The sequence below is a fragment of the Danio rerio genome, chromosome 12 (genome assembly GCF_052040795.2).
Source record: "Danio rerio strain M-AB ecotype USA chromosome 12, GRCz13ab, whole genome shotgun sequence".
Taxonomy (NCBI): domain Eukaryota; kingdom Metazoa; phylum Chordata; class Actinopteri; order Cypriniformes; family Danionidae; genus Danio; species Danio rerio.
The window spans coordinates 41,465,089-41,478,582 of record NC_141032.1 but is presented as its reverse complement, the minus strand read 5'-3'; the positions used below and the strand labels follow the sequence as shown (position 1 = coordinate 41,478,582).

General features: G+C 39.2%; 1 protein-coding gene across 2 annotated transcripts in view; it reads right to left on the bottom strand.

The window, feature by feature from the left end:
* The window catches only part of si:ch211-39f2.3, a 47,118-nt gene that overhangs the window by 17,971 nt on the left and 15,653 nt on the right, over positions 1 to 13,494 (bottom strand). For both annotated transcript variants that reach the window (XM_087276848.1, XM_087276849.1), the window contains exons 12-34: positions 12,810 to 13,226; positions 12,192 to 12,578; positions 12,037 to 12,105; positions 10,058 to 10,444; positions 9,144 to 9,530; positions 8,942 to 9,031; positions 8,321 to 8,704; positions 7,281 to 7,733; positions 6,793 to 7,182; positions 6,633 to 6,698; positions 5,739 to 6,134; positions 5,208 to 5,612; positions 4,923 to 4,967; positions 4,651 to 4,772; positions 4,062 to 4,340; positions 3,814 to 3,909; positions 3,558 to 3,711; positions 3,164 to 3,417; positions 2,936 to 3,082; positions 2,270 to 2,849; positions 1,580 to 2,163; positions 908 to 1,472; positions 204 to 808 (exon numbers count right to left, since the gene is read on the bottom strand). In XM_087276848.1, the coding sequence (XP_087132974.1) occupies positions 204 to 808; positions 908 to 1,472; positions 1,580 to 2,163; positions 2,270 to 2,849; positions 2,936 to 3,082; positions 3,164 to 3,417; positions 3,558 to 3,711; positions 3,814 to 3,909; positions 4,062 to 4,340; positions 4,651 to 4,772; positions 4,923 to 4,967; positions 5,208 to 5,612; positions 5,739 to 6,134; positions 6,633 to 6,698; positions 6,793 to 7,182; positions 7,281 to 7,733; positions 8,321 to 8,704; positions 8,942 to 9,031; positions 9,144 to 9,530; positions 10,058 to 10,444; positions 12,037 to 12,105; positions 12,192 to 12,578; positions 12,810 to 13,226 (7,262 nt within the window). The remainder of the gene's footprint in view (positions 1 to 203; positions 809 to 907; positions 1,473 to 1,579; positions 2,164 to 2,269; positions 2,850 to 2,935; positions 3,083 to 3,163; positions 3,418 to 3,557; positions 3,712 to 3,813; positions 3,910 to 4,061; positions 4,341 to 4,650; positions 4,773 to 4,922; positions 4,968 to 5,207; positions 5,613 to 5,738; positions 6,135 to 6,632; positions 6,699 to 6,792; positions 7,183 to 7,280; positions 7,734 to 8,320; positions 8,705 to 8,941; positions 9,032 to 9,143; positions 9,531 to 10,057; positions 10,445 to 12,036; positions 12,106 to 12,191; positions 12,579 to 12,809; positions 13,227 to 13,494) is intronic.

The window sequence follows — 13,494 nt, the reverse complement described above, 5'->3', positions numbered from 1 at the left end:
CCAATAAAAATAGTAGTTTATTTTTTCACTAAGCAATGTTTGATTACTTTCCCAGAGATGGGTTGTGGCTGGAAGGGCATTCGCTGCGTAAAAACTTGCTGGATAAGTTGGCGGTTCATTCCGTTGTGGCGACCCCGGATTAATAAAGGGTCTAAGCCGACAAGAAAATGAATGAATGAATGAATGAATGAATGTTTGATTACCTCAACAGCAGAATGACCACTCATATCTTGTGACATGTGCACCAAATGCCCAGAGACGTTGACAAAAACTTCCACTGTAATAGCCACTGTGAGTCCATGCCATGGTTCATTCCTTGCATCCACCTGGAAATGCGGAAGGTCGGTAGAGTCATTGCATACTGTGGCTAGCACATAGCGGCATGTGCCCTGGAAATCAAAGAAAGTTCCATCAAAAGACTTGTAATGAGGGTCTCCGGAAGCAGAGCAACGTGCTTGTGGACGAGGATGGCAGCCATATTCGCCATCCAACACTTGGCAGACTTCCTCTTCACTGCAAGATGATGGTGTGCACTGGACATTTCCAGTAATTCCATCACAAACACAGGAGAACTGGCACTCTTCACCATGCCAGAATCTCTGTCCAGCCTGATAATACTTCCCAGAGTAGTGACAACCACAACCCATGGGAGGCACACAGTGATCTCCATTCAACACATTTCCGTCATTACACTGACAACCCTCCTGGCACTGCAAGCTGCACTGGAATGGGAATGAGAGGCTGGGGCAGGATGCAGGGCAGGAGGTGCCACATACTTCATAATGAGTATTATTTGGACAGGTGGGTTCTGGAATTAAAAAAGCATAAAGACAATGTCAGAAAACATTAACTTTACATTGACATGAATGCAAGTTTTAGTTTCACACATTCAAAACAAGATGCTGACCACAGTTAGTGACATTTCTCCAGTCTTCTACTACAATCCCATTTTGTTGGCAAAGCAGTGTGTAACCTCGCAGAGCCTCACATAGAGCCTCTTTGGCACCTTGTGTTTGCTCCAGCAACTGAACACAATCAGCAATTCGCTGTTGAGGATTAAATGTTCTGCTGCACTCAGCAAACGGTCCATCAAGCAAAGCCATGATACCACACTGTTGACTGAACTGGCTCCTGCTCTGAAACTGCCCTGGCACCCAGCTGTCAAATGGCTCCTCGCACTGGGCTGATAGGGATCCATCCCGCCAACTGCCCGCAAACAGTTGAGTGTCATTTAAAAGGACGCCATCTGGTGTGTAAAACTCATCAGCAATATCTCCATTCAGGTTTCCACAAAGTCCTCCAAGTGTGCCATTGTAGGTGCTTGGCGCTGTGATTCGGACAATGTGTGGCCAGTCAGCTCTCACTGTCACCCCAAAGTTTGTTTCCAAAACAAAACCCCTCACACTGCTGTGATAGATGCGGATTTGACCAGAGCCAACACTGACGGGTAGACCAACCATCTGACCATCCACCTGAAGAGACAAAGTATAAAGAAACTTTTTCATGCTGCAGACAGATTGACACATAATGCAACAATGCTCTCATTCTCATAGATTTACATGTCAATATGTTGCATTACCTTTACATTGCTTCCTTCTCCCATTTCAATGGAGACCTGGATTCCTCCTGCCTCGAACTTCAGAAACCTGGCAAAGTCTTGAAGACCTCTGGGTATTTTCTCTACAGTCAATACAAAGTGTGGCAGAGAGGATGGCCCCATCACTCTAGCTAGGGTTAGTCCACATGCTCCAGGGTATCTGAAAATTTGCCCGTCAAAAGTGTGATATGACCCTAGATCTTCAACTGAGCAGGTAGCATAACCAATAGGTCTGCAGCCTCTGACACCATTATGGACCTCACACACCTCTCCTGGACCACACTGATACTGATGGCAGATCATTGACATGCTGCTACACACACATTGTCTCCCACAGTCACCGTCCAACACTACCGATTGCCCTTCAGTGTAATAAAAGCCCTCAAACGTACAACCACAGTTTGCTTGAGGCACACACACTCCAGCACTGAGAATGTACCCAGGATCACAGATACAACTTTCCTGATTAGGCAAGGGGCAGTTCATTGGGGCAGATGGATTACTACATGTTGCTGGGCAGCCTGTTCCTTGAGGCTCAAAATGACTGTGTTCAGGGCACTGAATTTCTGGGAATGAAGAAAAAAAGTAGAGAATATGCATCAATTCCTGTAATATTTCAATGTAGTCAGAAATTTGTTCTATTCAAATCATTAAATTCTGCAGGAGACCTACCACAAAATCCTTGCTGCCTCCACTGCCCAAGGTGTACACCTTGTTGTTGGCACTGAGTGGCATACACATTAAGAGCCTGGCACAAAATTGGCTGGTACCCTTGTCCCAAACAAAGGTCATAGACACAGTTCTCCGTGTAGGTCTGTGGTGCAAGAGTAGAATGGCAAGCGGCAAAAGGACCAGCAACATCTCCAAGGATTCCACAGTGGTTTGTGTCACTGTAACGATTTGTTTCATCAGTGGTGCAAACGGCACAAGCCAGACCTGTGCACCTGACATTATGGCACTCAGAGTCTGTGTCACTATCTACTTTCCAACTGTTGGCAAAGTCCACATCTGAGCTCAAGATCTCCCCACTGGGTGAACGGAAGTCATCATCAGAGCGCAGGTTATAGTTTCCACACAGACCGCAGGTGGCATTCTGATAGTCATATGGTACAGAGATGCTGACGTAGCTGTATGCATCATATGTAACAAGCAGACCAAAGTCTGTGCTGATGGCCAAAGAAAAACCTGACTGATAGACTTGGATGGAGCCATTGTGTAGGGAGAATGGTGTTGCTGCAAAGCTTCCATTAATCTGAACAACGTTAGAAAAACAATAAATTAGAAAATTAAATATAAGACAGCAATTGAGAGAGAATTCAAATAAATACTTATACTGACCCTTGCTTCATAGTTGTGATCTCTAACCAGTTCAATTACTTCATCATAGACAAACACTCTAACCATCCGTGTCCAAGACACATGCGTGCTACCCCTATGCTCATTTTTGCCCTCAATGCGATAGTATGGCAATCCATTGTTGCAAGCCTAAACAATGAATTTTAAAAAATTACAATGTATTCATAACTTTTGTAAAACAAATATAACAACAAAATTATAAATTCAAACCTCTGATAGAACGTATGTGCAGGTCCCTTGAAAGTGAAAAACCTGATTGTCAAAGGTGTAGTAGTGAGGATCACCAGAGATGGTACATGTTTGCCGTGGAATGTTCTGGCAAGAGTATTGAAAAGCAGCTGCACGACAGGCTTGGGAATAACTGCATGGCTCCAGGCTACACTGAAGACCACTGTTGGTACAAATGCATTTCTGCTGGCAGGTGGCATCACTCCAGAAAGAGTCTCCAAGCTGGACTGCAAAACCTATAATAAAAAGTGAAAAACAGTGGCTTTCACATTTGAAATCAATGCATCTCAAATTCGTAGAACAAAAACCTAAATAATGTTAAGGAATAATGATTAAAAGGTTAATCGATAAGCTAAAAAGAAGCGAAAATTGTTACCATTAAACTGACAACCCCGTAATCCATTATCTGTTCGGAAGGCCCATCTGCCAGGCACATCGACATTGCTGCTATGGTTTAAGTTTGTGATGTCACTCTGTAGCGAACTCGTAATTGAGAAGTAGTATCTAGAACTTCTGGTGTCATAACCAGCCTGTATATGATTAAAATAAGCGATTAAAAGAATAAGAAAAAACATGTTAGTGTTTTTGTAAAGTTAGTCAGTTGGTGCTGATTCAACTTCTGTTTTTCACACCTGTACAAATCGATGAGTTGGAGCAACTGTTCCATAATTCATCAAAATAAAGGATAAATGGCCATCAGAAATGAAAACCACTTGAAAAGATGTTTCCTGAAAAGACAAATGTGAAAATCACATGCTGGTCAACACTTATTTTCAAAAGCCACAAACACAGTAATCGTTTCAACTCTGCTTTGGGATTAAATATATTCTGATGTGGTGATAAACAAGAAGATTTTGTAAAGTCAGATTATATTTCTTACGGTTCTTGAATTTGGATAATATGGAACTCTGTCCCATGTTACAACAAAGACCCAAGTAGCTGAGAACCGCAGGTCAGGGAAGTATTGGTTAATGTCTTGTGTGGCATTTGAAATGACACTGCCGGAGGTGTACTGCTGATATGAAATGACACCAGTGAAGCGGTTATCAATATCTGCCCACAATGGCGCAATGATGTCTTGTCCACCATAACCTGGGAATTGGTATGGATAGTAGCTGTACCATGGCCAGTCAAAAGTCAAGAATCCATTGTTGCTGATCTGAAAAAAAAAAAAAAAACGTTTTTTTACCAACTGTACAACATTTTAAGTCAAAAGAGACAGTAGATAATATTTTTTTTTTCTGTCCTTAACCACATCCTAATCCATATAAGTTATTTCAGTGTAATATCATATAACTGGTGCAGTTTATTGAGAAAATGTTTTTTTTTTTCTAAGTTAGATGATTGAGATCACTTGATTGTGGGACTGTGTACAAGCCCTCCAAGCATATTTTGATTATTCAAAAGTAAAATGAATAATAAAGTTAATGCAATGGGGGTATAAAGAAAATCATACCATAATCACTTACATATACTTGGTTGTATGTCTGTTCAAAAAATATGAATGGTCGTAGAAAATAGATGACTGATGAAATTCCATCGTCAGAACGATCCGTTTCTATGTCTCCAAATCCAAATGGATAAAATGGTCCTACATTTGTATTATAGACAGGGGGTGGAAATACAATTCACATTGTATATGTCAGATTTAGTATTATATAGTACAAAACATAAATATTTCAGTGTTCTGTTACCATGTGATTCCACATTAACATCGTTTTTGTAAATTGCAATAACCCACCTGAGGAAATATTTGTTGTTGTCGTGGAATTTAGGATACTAATATCTGTAAAAGAAAACAAACATGGTAAATAAAATTTTATATACACATAGACTCATTTAATGCATACCAGAAATGTATGTACTGCTAATATTAGTTCTGCTACTATTAATAATACTTTTACTGCCTCTCCTATTAAATGTATTTTTTTATTGTGTGCATTTTATTATTTGCATGATTTGGATGTTGTTGTTTTTGTTTTTTTGTTTTTGCATATTGACAACAACTGAAGAACTTATACTCTACCTGCACAATATGCAGAGCAGATTTGTGGCCTGACAAACTCGTAAACATAATAGTTTCCTGGACAAGCTTTGACTTGAATGGGATGAGATTTTAAATCACAGCAGCCACTCCATGAGGAAGCACAGACTTGTCGAGTGACCACTCCATCTTCAGGTTGTGGATGGGAGCCGTTGAGCCAAAGTGGGTAATAAGTACTACACATACCAGCACTAACACATGACTCTGGCATCTGGACACTCTGACCATAGTAGAAGAGCCTGTACCAGCCATTCCAGTTGACATTATAATCACACATTACATTGTAATAATAATATTTATCATAGTATGGGTGGTCAGTGGCTCTCCGTGGCTCATCCAGACTGTTGTAGTTATAGCAAGGGTCAACACTTGGAGTGGTAAATGGATCTGTATAAGGAACAGTAAAAAAAGATTTTCTTTGAATTCACACAAACATATGATTTCTACAGTTAAAGAAATTAATATCATGTATGTAAATGCAGAAATGTAAAAAGTGTAAGGGAAGGACTCTACCTGCACAATATGTAGGAGCTGGAATTGATGGCTTTGGTTTTTTCAATTCGTAGACATAGTAATTTCCAGGACAAGCTTTGACTTGGATTGGGTGGGATTGATTAGAACTGCACTGGTAATTAACAGAGGCGTAGACTTCCCGAGTTACAACTCCGTCTTCTAACTGAGGATGAGGTCCACCAAGCCACAGAGAACTAAAACCTCCACATGAAATGTAAGTGAAACACCACTCAGGCATCTGAGCGCTAATTCCATTAAGGTAGAGTCGATACCAGCCATGCCATTCAATGAGACCGTCGTCATATTGATATTGAGACCCATAACTTAATGTGCTTCTCCAGTAGTTGTCAAGAATGTTGTAGTCATTGCATGGGTCATAATCTATGCTGAAAGTGGCTGAAAAAACATTAAAATATTAAATAAAAGATTATATTTATATTGGTAATAATGGTCGCCATATCGAAAATACTGACATCACATTGTTAATGGAAAAATGCAATAATAAAGCTTATAACTGGTTGTAACAAATAAAATGGAATTGGTTGTTTGAGTTTTGGTTAGGTGACATTAATGCTATTAATCAGTCCATCTTGGTTCTCTAAGTGGCTGTTCACATATTGCATGTAAAAGTGGTGGCAAGTGAAAGGTGTGTTGCTTACTTCACGAATTTCAACACGCTTCTGAGATTGTGCTCCCGTGGGGAAAAATGTTAATGTTTTGCTGTGCATCTTCATTTGATATAACAAACGTGCATGCACAAAAGCCTCGATACGCGAATGACCATTGTATACCGTTAACTCATTAATTACCATTCTTAAAAAACAAAAGAACTGGTTATTTATTTACCCACTACCCATCTTACATTAAATGTATTGAATATACTATAAAACTTACACATGCTGGACCCAATAACCGAAGCTGGGCTTGTAGAGGAAAAGGCTTCTGTTATAGTACTAATATCTGAAATATAGAATTTGAGAGATTAGAGAAATAACTGTTTAATTTATTGATGATGATAATAATAATAGTAATAACAACAACAGAATAACAGTACCTGTGCAGTACCCTGAACATGTATATGTAGGTGGCTTCACAAATTCATAGACATAGTAATCGCCTGGGCAAGCTTTGACCCTGATGGGTGTTGACTTTAAATCACAGCAGCCATACCATGTGCTTCCACAGACCTCCCTGATCACCACTCCATCCCCTATCTGAGGGTGAGGACCGTTGAGTGACAGACTGTTTTGTGTGTTACAGCCTCCTCCACTAACACAGCTCTCTGGCATTCGGATGTTCATTCCATTATAGAAAAGTCGGTACCAGCCGTTCCAGGAGAAATTCTCATCACAAACATACAATCCACTTTCATTTGTGTCTCTCCAGGGACGATCCAGAGATGTATAGTTGTAACAAGGATCATTACTGGTACTGTCAAAAGCAACTGTTAAGGAGAAAACGTAATTTTTTAAATCACTGCTAAAATGAATTAAAGAATACCTTTTTTCATTAAACCATACAACATAATACATAAAACTTCACCTGTACAATACACAGGTTTGAAGATTGAAGCATTGGGTTTGACAAGTTCATAGACGTAATAATCTCCTGGACAGGCTTTAACTTGAATGGAAGTTGATTCATAGAAGCCACACTGGTGGGACATGTTGTTCCACCACCACCACCACCACTCCCAATACCATGATGACCTCGACCATGTACCCAAAACTTCACGGGTCACCACCCCATCCTCAAGTCGTGGATGAGAACCATTGAGAAACAGTCCAGTATCACCACCACATCCTGTCTGTGTCACACACCACTCTGAGAGCTGAGCATTTTTTCCATACAAATACAGCCGATACCAGCCTCTCCATTCAACAAGAGTGTCATCACGGCTTGAGTAATAGTTATAGTTGTTCTGGCGCAAGTCTCTCCAATTTTCATCAATAACATTGTATCCAAAGCATGGGTCAAAGCTTTGAGTTGTGACTTCTAAAATAGTTGAAAAAAAAGTGAGAAAAATGAGGGGTTTGCACTGTAGTTTAAATATCTAAATGGCTTTATTTAAAATAAATCTATTGACTTTTGTAAATCAAGTAAAAATCAGATTTAAAGATCATCTATGGTGTAAATACCTTTAATAATTGACTTACAAAAAGATCAGTGACTAAATCAGAATAATAGATTGAGCGCACACAAAACTGGTGAAAAGTAATCTTATATTTTCTAAAAGTATAGCATTATCATAAAAATAGGCCTTACTTTATTATTATCTCTTTGGTGGTGTTTTTTCCCCAGTGATCTGTTTTTTTTTTTTTTATTTAAGGCTTACTTGTATTAATATGTGTGAATGAATGTCTGTATTTCACTGTTTTAACAACAAAATACAGATGCAATCAGACTATCAACTGTTTAGTTATAAAGATGTATCTATACGTTCACCCTAAATATAGATATGTATATAGGTTACAGCCCATTGGTTAAGTATTTGCATAAACGTTTGTGGCGTAATGCATGAAAGCTAACTGACAAAACAAAATTCAATATTTAAGGGCAAATGCTACAGAAATATTCTTTACCTGCACAGTAGGTCCCATGGCAAAAGCTTGGTGAAACAAACTCATAGACGTAGTAACTTCCAGGGCAGGCTTTCACTTGAATAGAATTGGAATGAAAAAAGCAGCAGTCGTTGTTCCAGTGACCACAGATACTTCGCGTTACCACTCCATCCTCGACTCGCGGATGTTCTCCATTTAGCCACAGAGGGGCATGAGTACTACACCTCAACTCATTAACACATGTGTCTGGCATCTGAGCGCTCTGGCCACTAATGTAGAGGCGATACCAGCCGTTCCAGTTGGCATACATGTCACACCGTATAGTGGAGGACTGCGTATTGTTAACTGATCTCCAATAATCATCCAGCACAGTGTAGTTATAGCAGGGGTCAAAAGCATCAGCCTCTGTTGTGGAAAAGTAAAATGAAAAATAAGAATAGAATAATTATTTTGAATCAGAATTGACATGTTAATCTTAATCTTGACCCTACAAAGTCATTTTTAAAATGGAGATCTTTAAATCTACTTACACAACACATTTAAAAATAGTGTAGTTTCCTACTGATCTTTTAACCTAAGAGCAAATGTATGCTTTTCAGATTATTCCCATGAGGCATTTTTTTAGAAATAAATTAATATTACCTGAGGTTGTAGAGGGTAGAGTGGTGGATTCTGGAGTTGTAGTTGTCACTGCTGTTGTAGATGCTAATATGTTGTTGTGTCTGGTAACATCTACAACACAAGGAAAAATAAATACTTTAAGAATGATACATTTTAGTTAATGTCAATCAATTTTAAAATCAACCTAAAAAAAACATGCAGTAAACAAAAGGAAATCACCTACCTATACAATAAGATGAACAGAATGTTGGCCTGGCAAACTTATACACAAAATAGTTTCCAGGACAGGCTTTGACTTGTATGGGATGAGATGTGTAACCACAGCAGTCATTCCATGTGGGACTGCAGACTTGTCGGGTGACCACTCCATCTTCCAGACTTGGGTGGGAGCCGTTGAGCCAAAGTGGCTGATAACTGCCACACATGCCATTGCTAACACATGAATCTTGCATCTGGACACTCTGACCATTGTAGAAGAGCCTGTACCAGCCATTCCAGACAACATTATAATCACACACGCTGCCGAAGTAAGAATTGTTGCTGGCTCTCCAAGGCTCATCCAGACCAGTATAGTCGTAGCAGGGGTCAGTATTTGGGGTGTTAAGTGAATCTAAAGTAAAAATATAAAGAATATATGTGTTAGTGCCCAGCATAAATGAGTACATAAGTAACATATCTCACATTTAAATTAATATTTAACGAGATATTATGAAAAAACATATTGGTGCAAATCAATTTTATTTGATTTTCATTACATTTATTTGATTATTACTGAAGGCTGAAAAAAGACTGCAGATCACTGAGCAAAAAATGGGCATACCCCAATGAACATGTTAGGAGTCAACAAATCAAAAGTGTAATGAACAGATATATTTAAAAATAAATAAATAAATAAAGGTTTAAACATAACTGAAACTGCCAAGAATATATACTGTATATGATCTGATTTCACTCATAAATGGATTAAAAATAATAATTTTCAAAGGAGGTGTATTAACTAATGCTGGCCATGTTATATTGCATTCAATATATTTACAATAATTAATGACAACATTTAGAATTAAAAAGTCTATAAATTAATTTGTTAAAAGTTATGACAGTAGATGTACATTATATAAAGCATGAAGGAGAATGTACCTGCACAATATACAGGAGCTGGAATTGATGGCTTTGGCCTAATAAGTTTATAGACGTAGTAATTTCCAGAACACGCTTTGACTTGGATTGGGTCTGATCTGTAGTTGTTGCACTGGTTATTAACAGAGCCGTAAACCTTTCGAGTTACAACTCCATCTTCAAGCTGTGGATGAGGGTCACCAAGCCAAAGTGAAACGTAACCTCCGCATGACATATAACTGAAACACCACTCGGGAATCTCAGCACTTGACCCATTGATAAAAAGTCGATACCAGCCATCCCAGTGAACACGAGAGTCATCGTATCCATGTCCATCCGCCAACCAGTTATTGTATACGCTTCTCCAGTAATTGTCAAGACTGTTGTAGTTATAGCACGGGTCATAATCTGCATTGATTGTAGATGGTGAAAAGAGAGGAAGAAAAAATAAACATAAAAAATACACAGTGCCACTTCATTCCACACATCAGTTAACCACACAACATTTTAAGTAATTCTTGGACTAAATAAAAAATGAAGTTCTGCACAAGACTTTTGGCCAGCGGAGAAATTAAAATGGTCGTGCCCAACTGAGTCTGGTTCTCTCAAGGTTTTTTTTTTTCACTCCCATCAGGTGAAGTTTTTTTTCCCTCTCCGCTGTCGCCACTGCCTCGCATGGTTCAGGACTGGTAGAGCTACGCATCGATGAATTTGCTCTTTGGTGTTTGAACTCTCAGTAATGATTAAATCACACTGAACTGAGCTAAACTGAACTGAACTGAACTTAAACACTAAAACCTGAACCACACTGTTCCAGTTACTGAACCACACTGTTCCAGTTACTATGACCATTTATGTGAAGCTGCTTTGACACAATCTACATTGTAAAAGCGCTATACAAATAAAGCTGAATTGAATTGAATCGGCGGTCATCTTTGAAACACCTCTCTGTAAGTATGGTCAGGCATTCTGTTTGAATGGGGAAACATCAAATTCTCCAAAATTGCTCGCCAAGATTATGGTTAAATTTCATGTTAGGAATCAACAATAAAAGTAAACAAAAACATCAGTTTCATATTGTAAACAGAAAATCAGCAGAAACTCACGTCTGGTCTGAGCCCCTCCCACGCAAAAACTTCAGTCTATATCAATTGCTGATTGGCTCCTGTACTAGTAGGCGGGGCTTCATTCATCATATCTACTTTTACACTTTTCCCCATTCAAAACTATTTGAGTGATACATCTTGTGTATTCTATAGTCTTTGGTTGAACAATGCTGTTTGATAAATCAATTACTACCCAGTGGCCTGGAATGTACAAAACCCCTCTAAACCAGCCTGGTCGATCAGCTAACCAGCCTAGGCTGATTTAAGCAATTTTTTTCAGCTTCTGCCTCGAGTGTTCATCATGGCCCACTGGGCCTGCCTTGCACATAGCCAAGCATTTATACTTCTAAGAGCTGTTTGTGTTGCTCTGCAATAACTCTTCCGAAACACTAGCTGGCAGTAGGTTATGTTCCTCCGTGTCGAGTTTCTACAAGTAGCTAAAACTTGCTTATTCAGAGGTGGGAACTGGTGGACGTGCAACAATTTTAATCAAAAGGTAAACACTTCACGCGATAGACACTTGTAAACACACTCTCTATCTAGCTCACTGCTCTTAGCACTGCCCACACTTGTCACCACTACCAAGCTGACCAATCACAGAGCTTGTGATTAATTGTGTAATTAAGTGTCGTTAATTGTAGATAATTAAGGTGTGCGTCAGCGTCGGCCACAGCGAGGGCTATGCGACTGCGCGCAGGCTGCACTGGAGCATGGGCTTGACGCAGAAGTATAAATCACCTTTTAGACAACAAATAAATAAATACAAAATAATTCCTTGACTTTCCTGACCCTTAATATTCCATGAGACATGGGAACCTTGGAATAATTATGTTTGATGGCTCTTTTAAGTGACAGCTAAAGATATGTACTTTTTTTTTTACAATAGAAACATACTCAAGGTAATGCTGGATCCAGTGACGGCAGCTGGACTTGTAGTGGGAAGCTGAGATATTGTGCTGACATCTGAAAATAGGAAAGTGTAACACATTACTGCATGGACCATTTGTGTGTAAGAACTGGTTTTTAAAAAATTAATTAACATGTATCACCTATACAATATCCTGAACATGAGAACGATGGATCAGTCAATTCATACACATAGTAATCGCCTGGGCAAGCTTTGACCCTGATAGGTGTTGATCTGAAAGCACAGCAGCCATACCATGTGCTTCCACAGACCTCCCTGATCACCACTCCATCCTCTATCTGAGGGTGAGGACCGTTGAGTGTCAGACCGTTTTGTGTGTTACAGCCTCCTCCACTAACACAGCTCTCTGGCATTCGGATGTTCATTCCATCATAGAAAAGTCGGTACCAGCCGTTCCAAGTGAAAGAGCCGTCACAGATGTAAAATCCACTTTCATTTGTGGCTCTCCAGGGACGATCCAGAGATTCATAGTCGTAACAAGGATCATTACTGGTGTTGTTGAAAGCAACTGTTAAGAAGAAAAACGGAAGTTAATGAAATTACTGTTAGAATGTTGTCAAAAGTGTATAGGGTTTTGTGGCTTGTGGTTTGTTGTTTAACCGGTTAAAACAATGATTTTAAAAAAAGTCTGATTCTTTACTATATATCATTAATTGAAATGCAGTTTTAGCTATATTATACCAAAATATTAATCTTATACTGAAAACAACCAGGTTATATACACAAAATACACAAGCACCTGTACAGTATGTAGGCTTAGGCATAAATGTGCTTGGTTTGATGAGTTCATAGACGTAATAATCTCCTGGGCAGGCTTTGACTTGGATGGAGTTGGATCTATAGTTGCCACATTGGCTGAAATACCACCCTGATGACATTCCTAACACATCACGGGTCACCACTCCATCCTCAAGTTTGGGATGAGAGGCATTGAGATACAGTCCAGTTTCACCACCACATCCAGAGTAGCTCACACACCACTCAGAGAGCTGAGCACTTGTGCCATTCAAATACAGCCGATACCAGCCGCTCCATTCAACAAGAGTGTCATCGTGGACATTGTATGGGGAGTTGTAGCCGAGTACTTCTAAACCTCTCCAGCCATCATCAAGAATACTGTACTGAGTGCACGGTTCAGAGACGGGAGTTCTGACATCTAGGAGATAAAAGATGAAATTAGTGACAGAGGTAAGAAATGTTAGCCTTTACATATGACATATGTTATCTGCCATAATGCAATAAATAATGGACATTGAACAATTAAAATTGACAAACCATGCATAATATAGTGGACAATTCAAAACCCAGTCATTAAGTCCTTATTATGAATTATTTACATGTGTTTTAAGAATACTTTACAACTGGTTTACACCACTGCATGATGAAAAATGTGCAGAAATGCAGATGAAAAACAGCTTAATTTA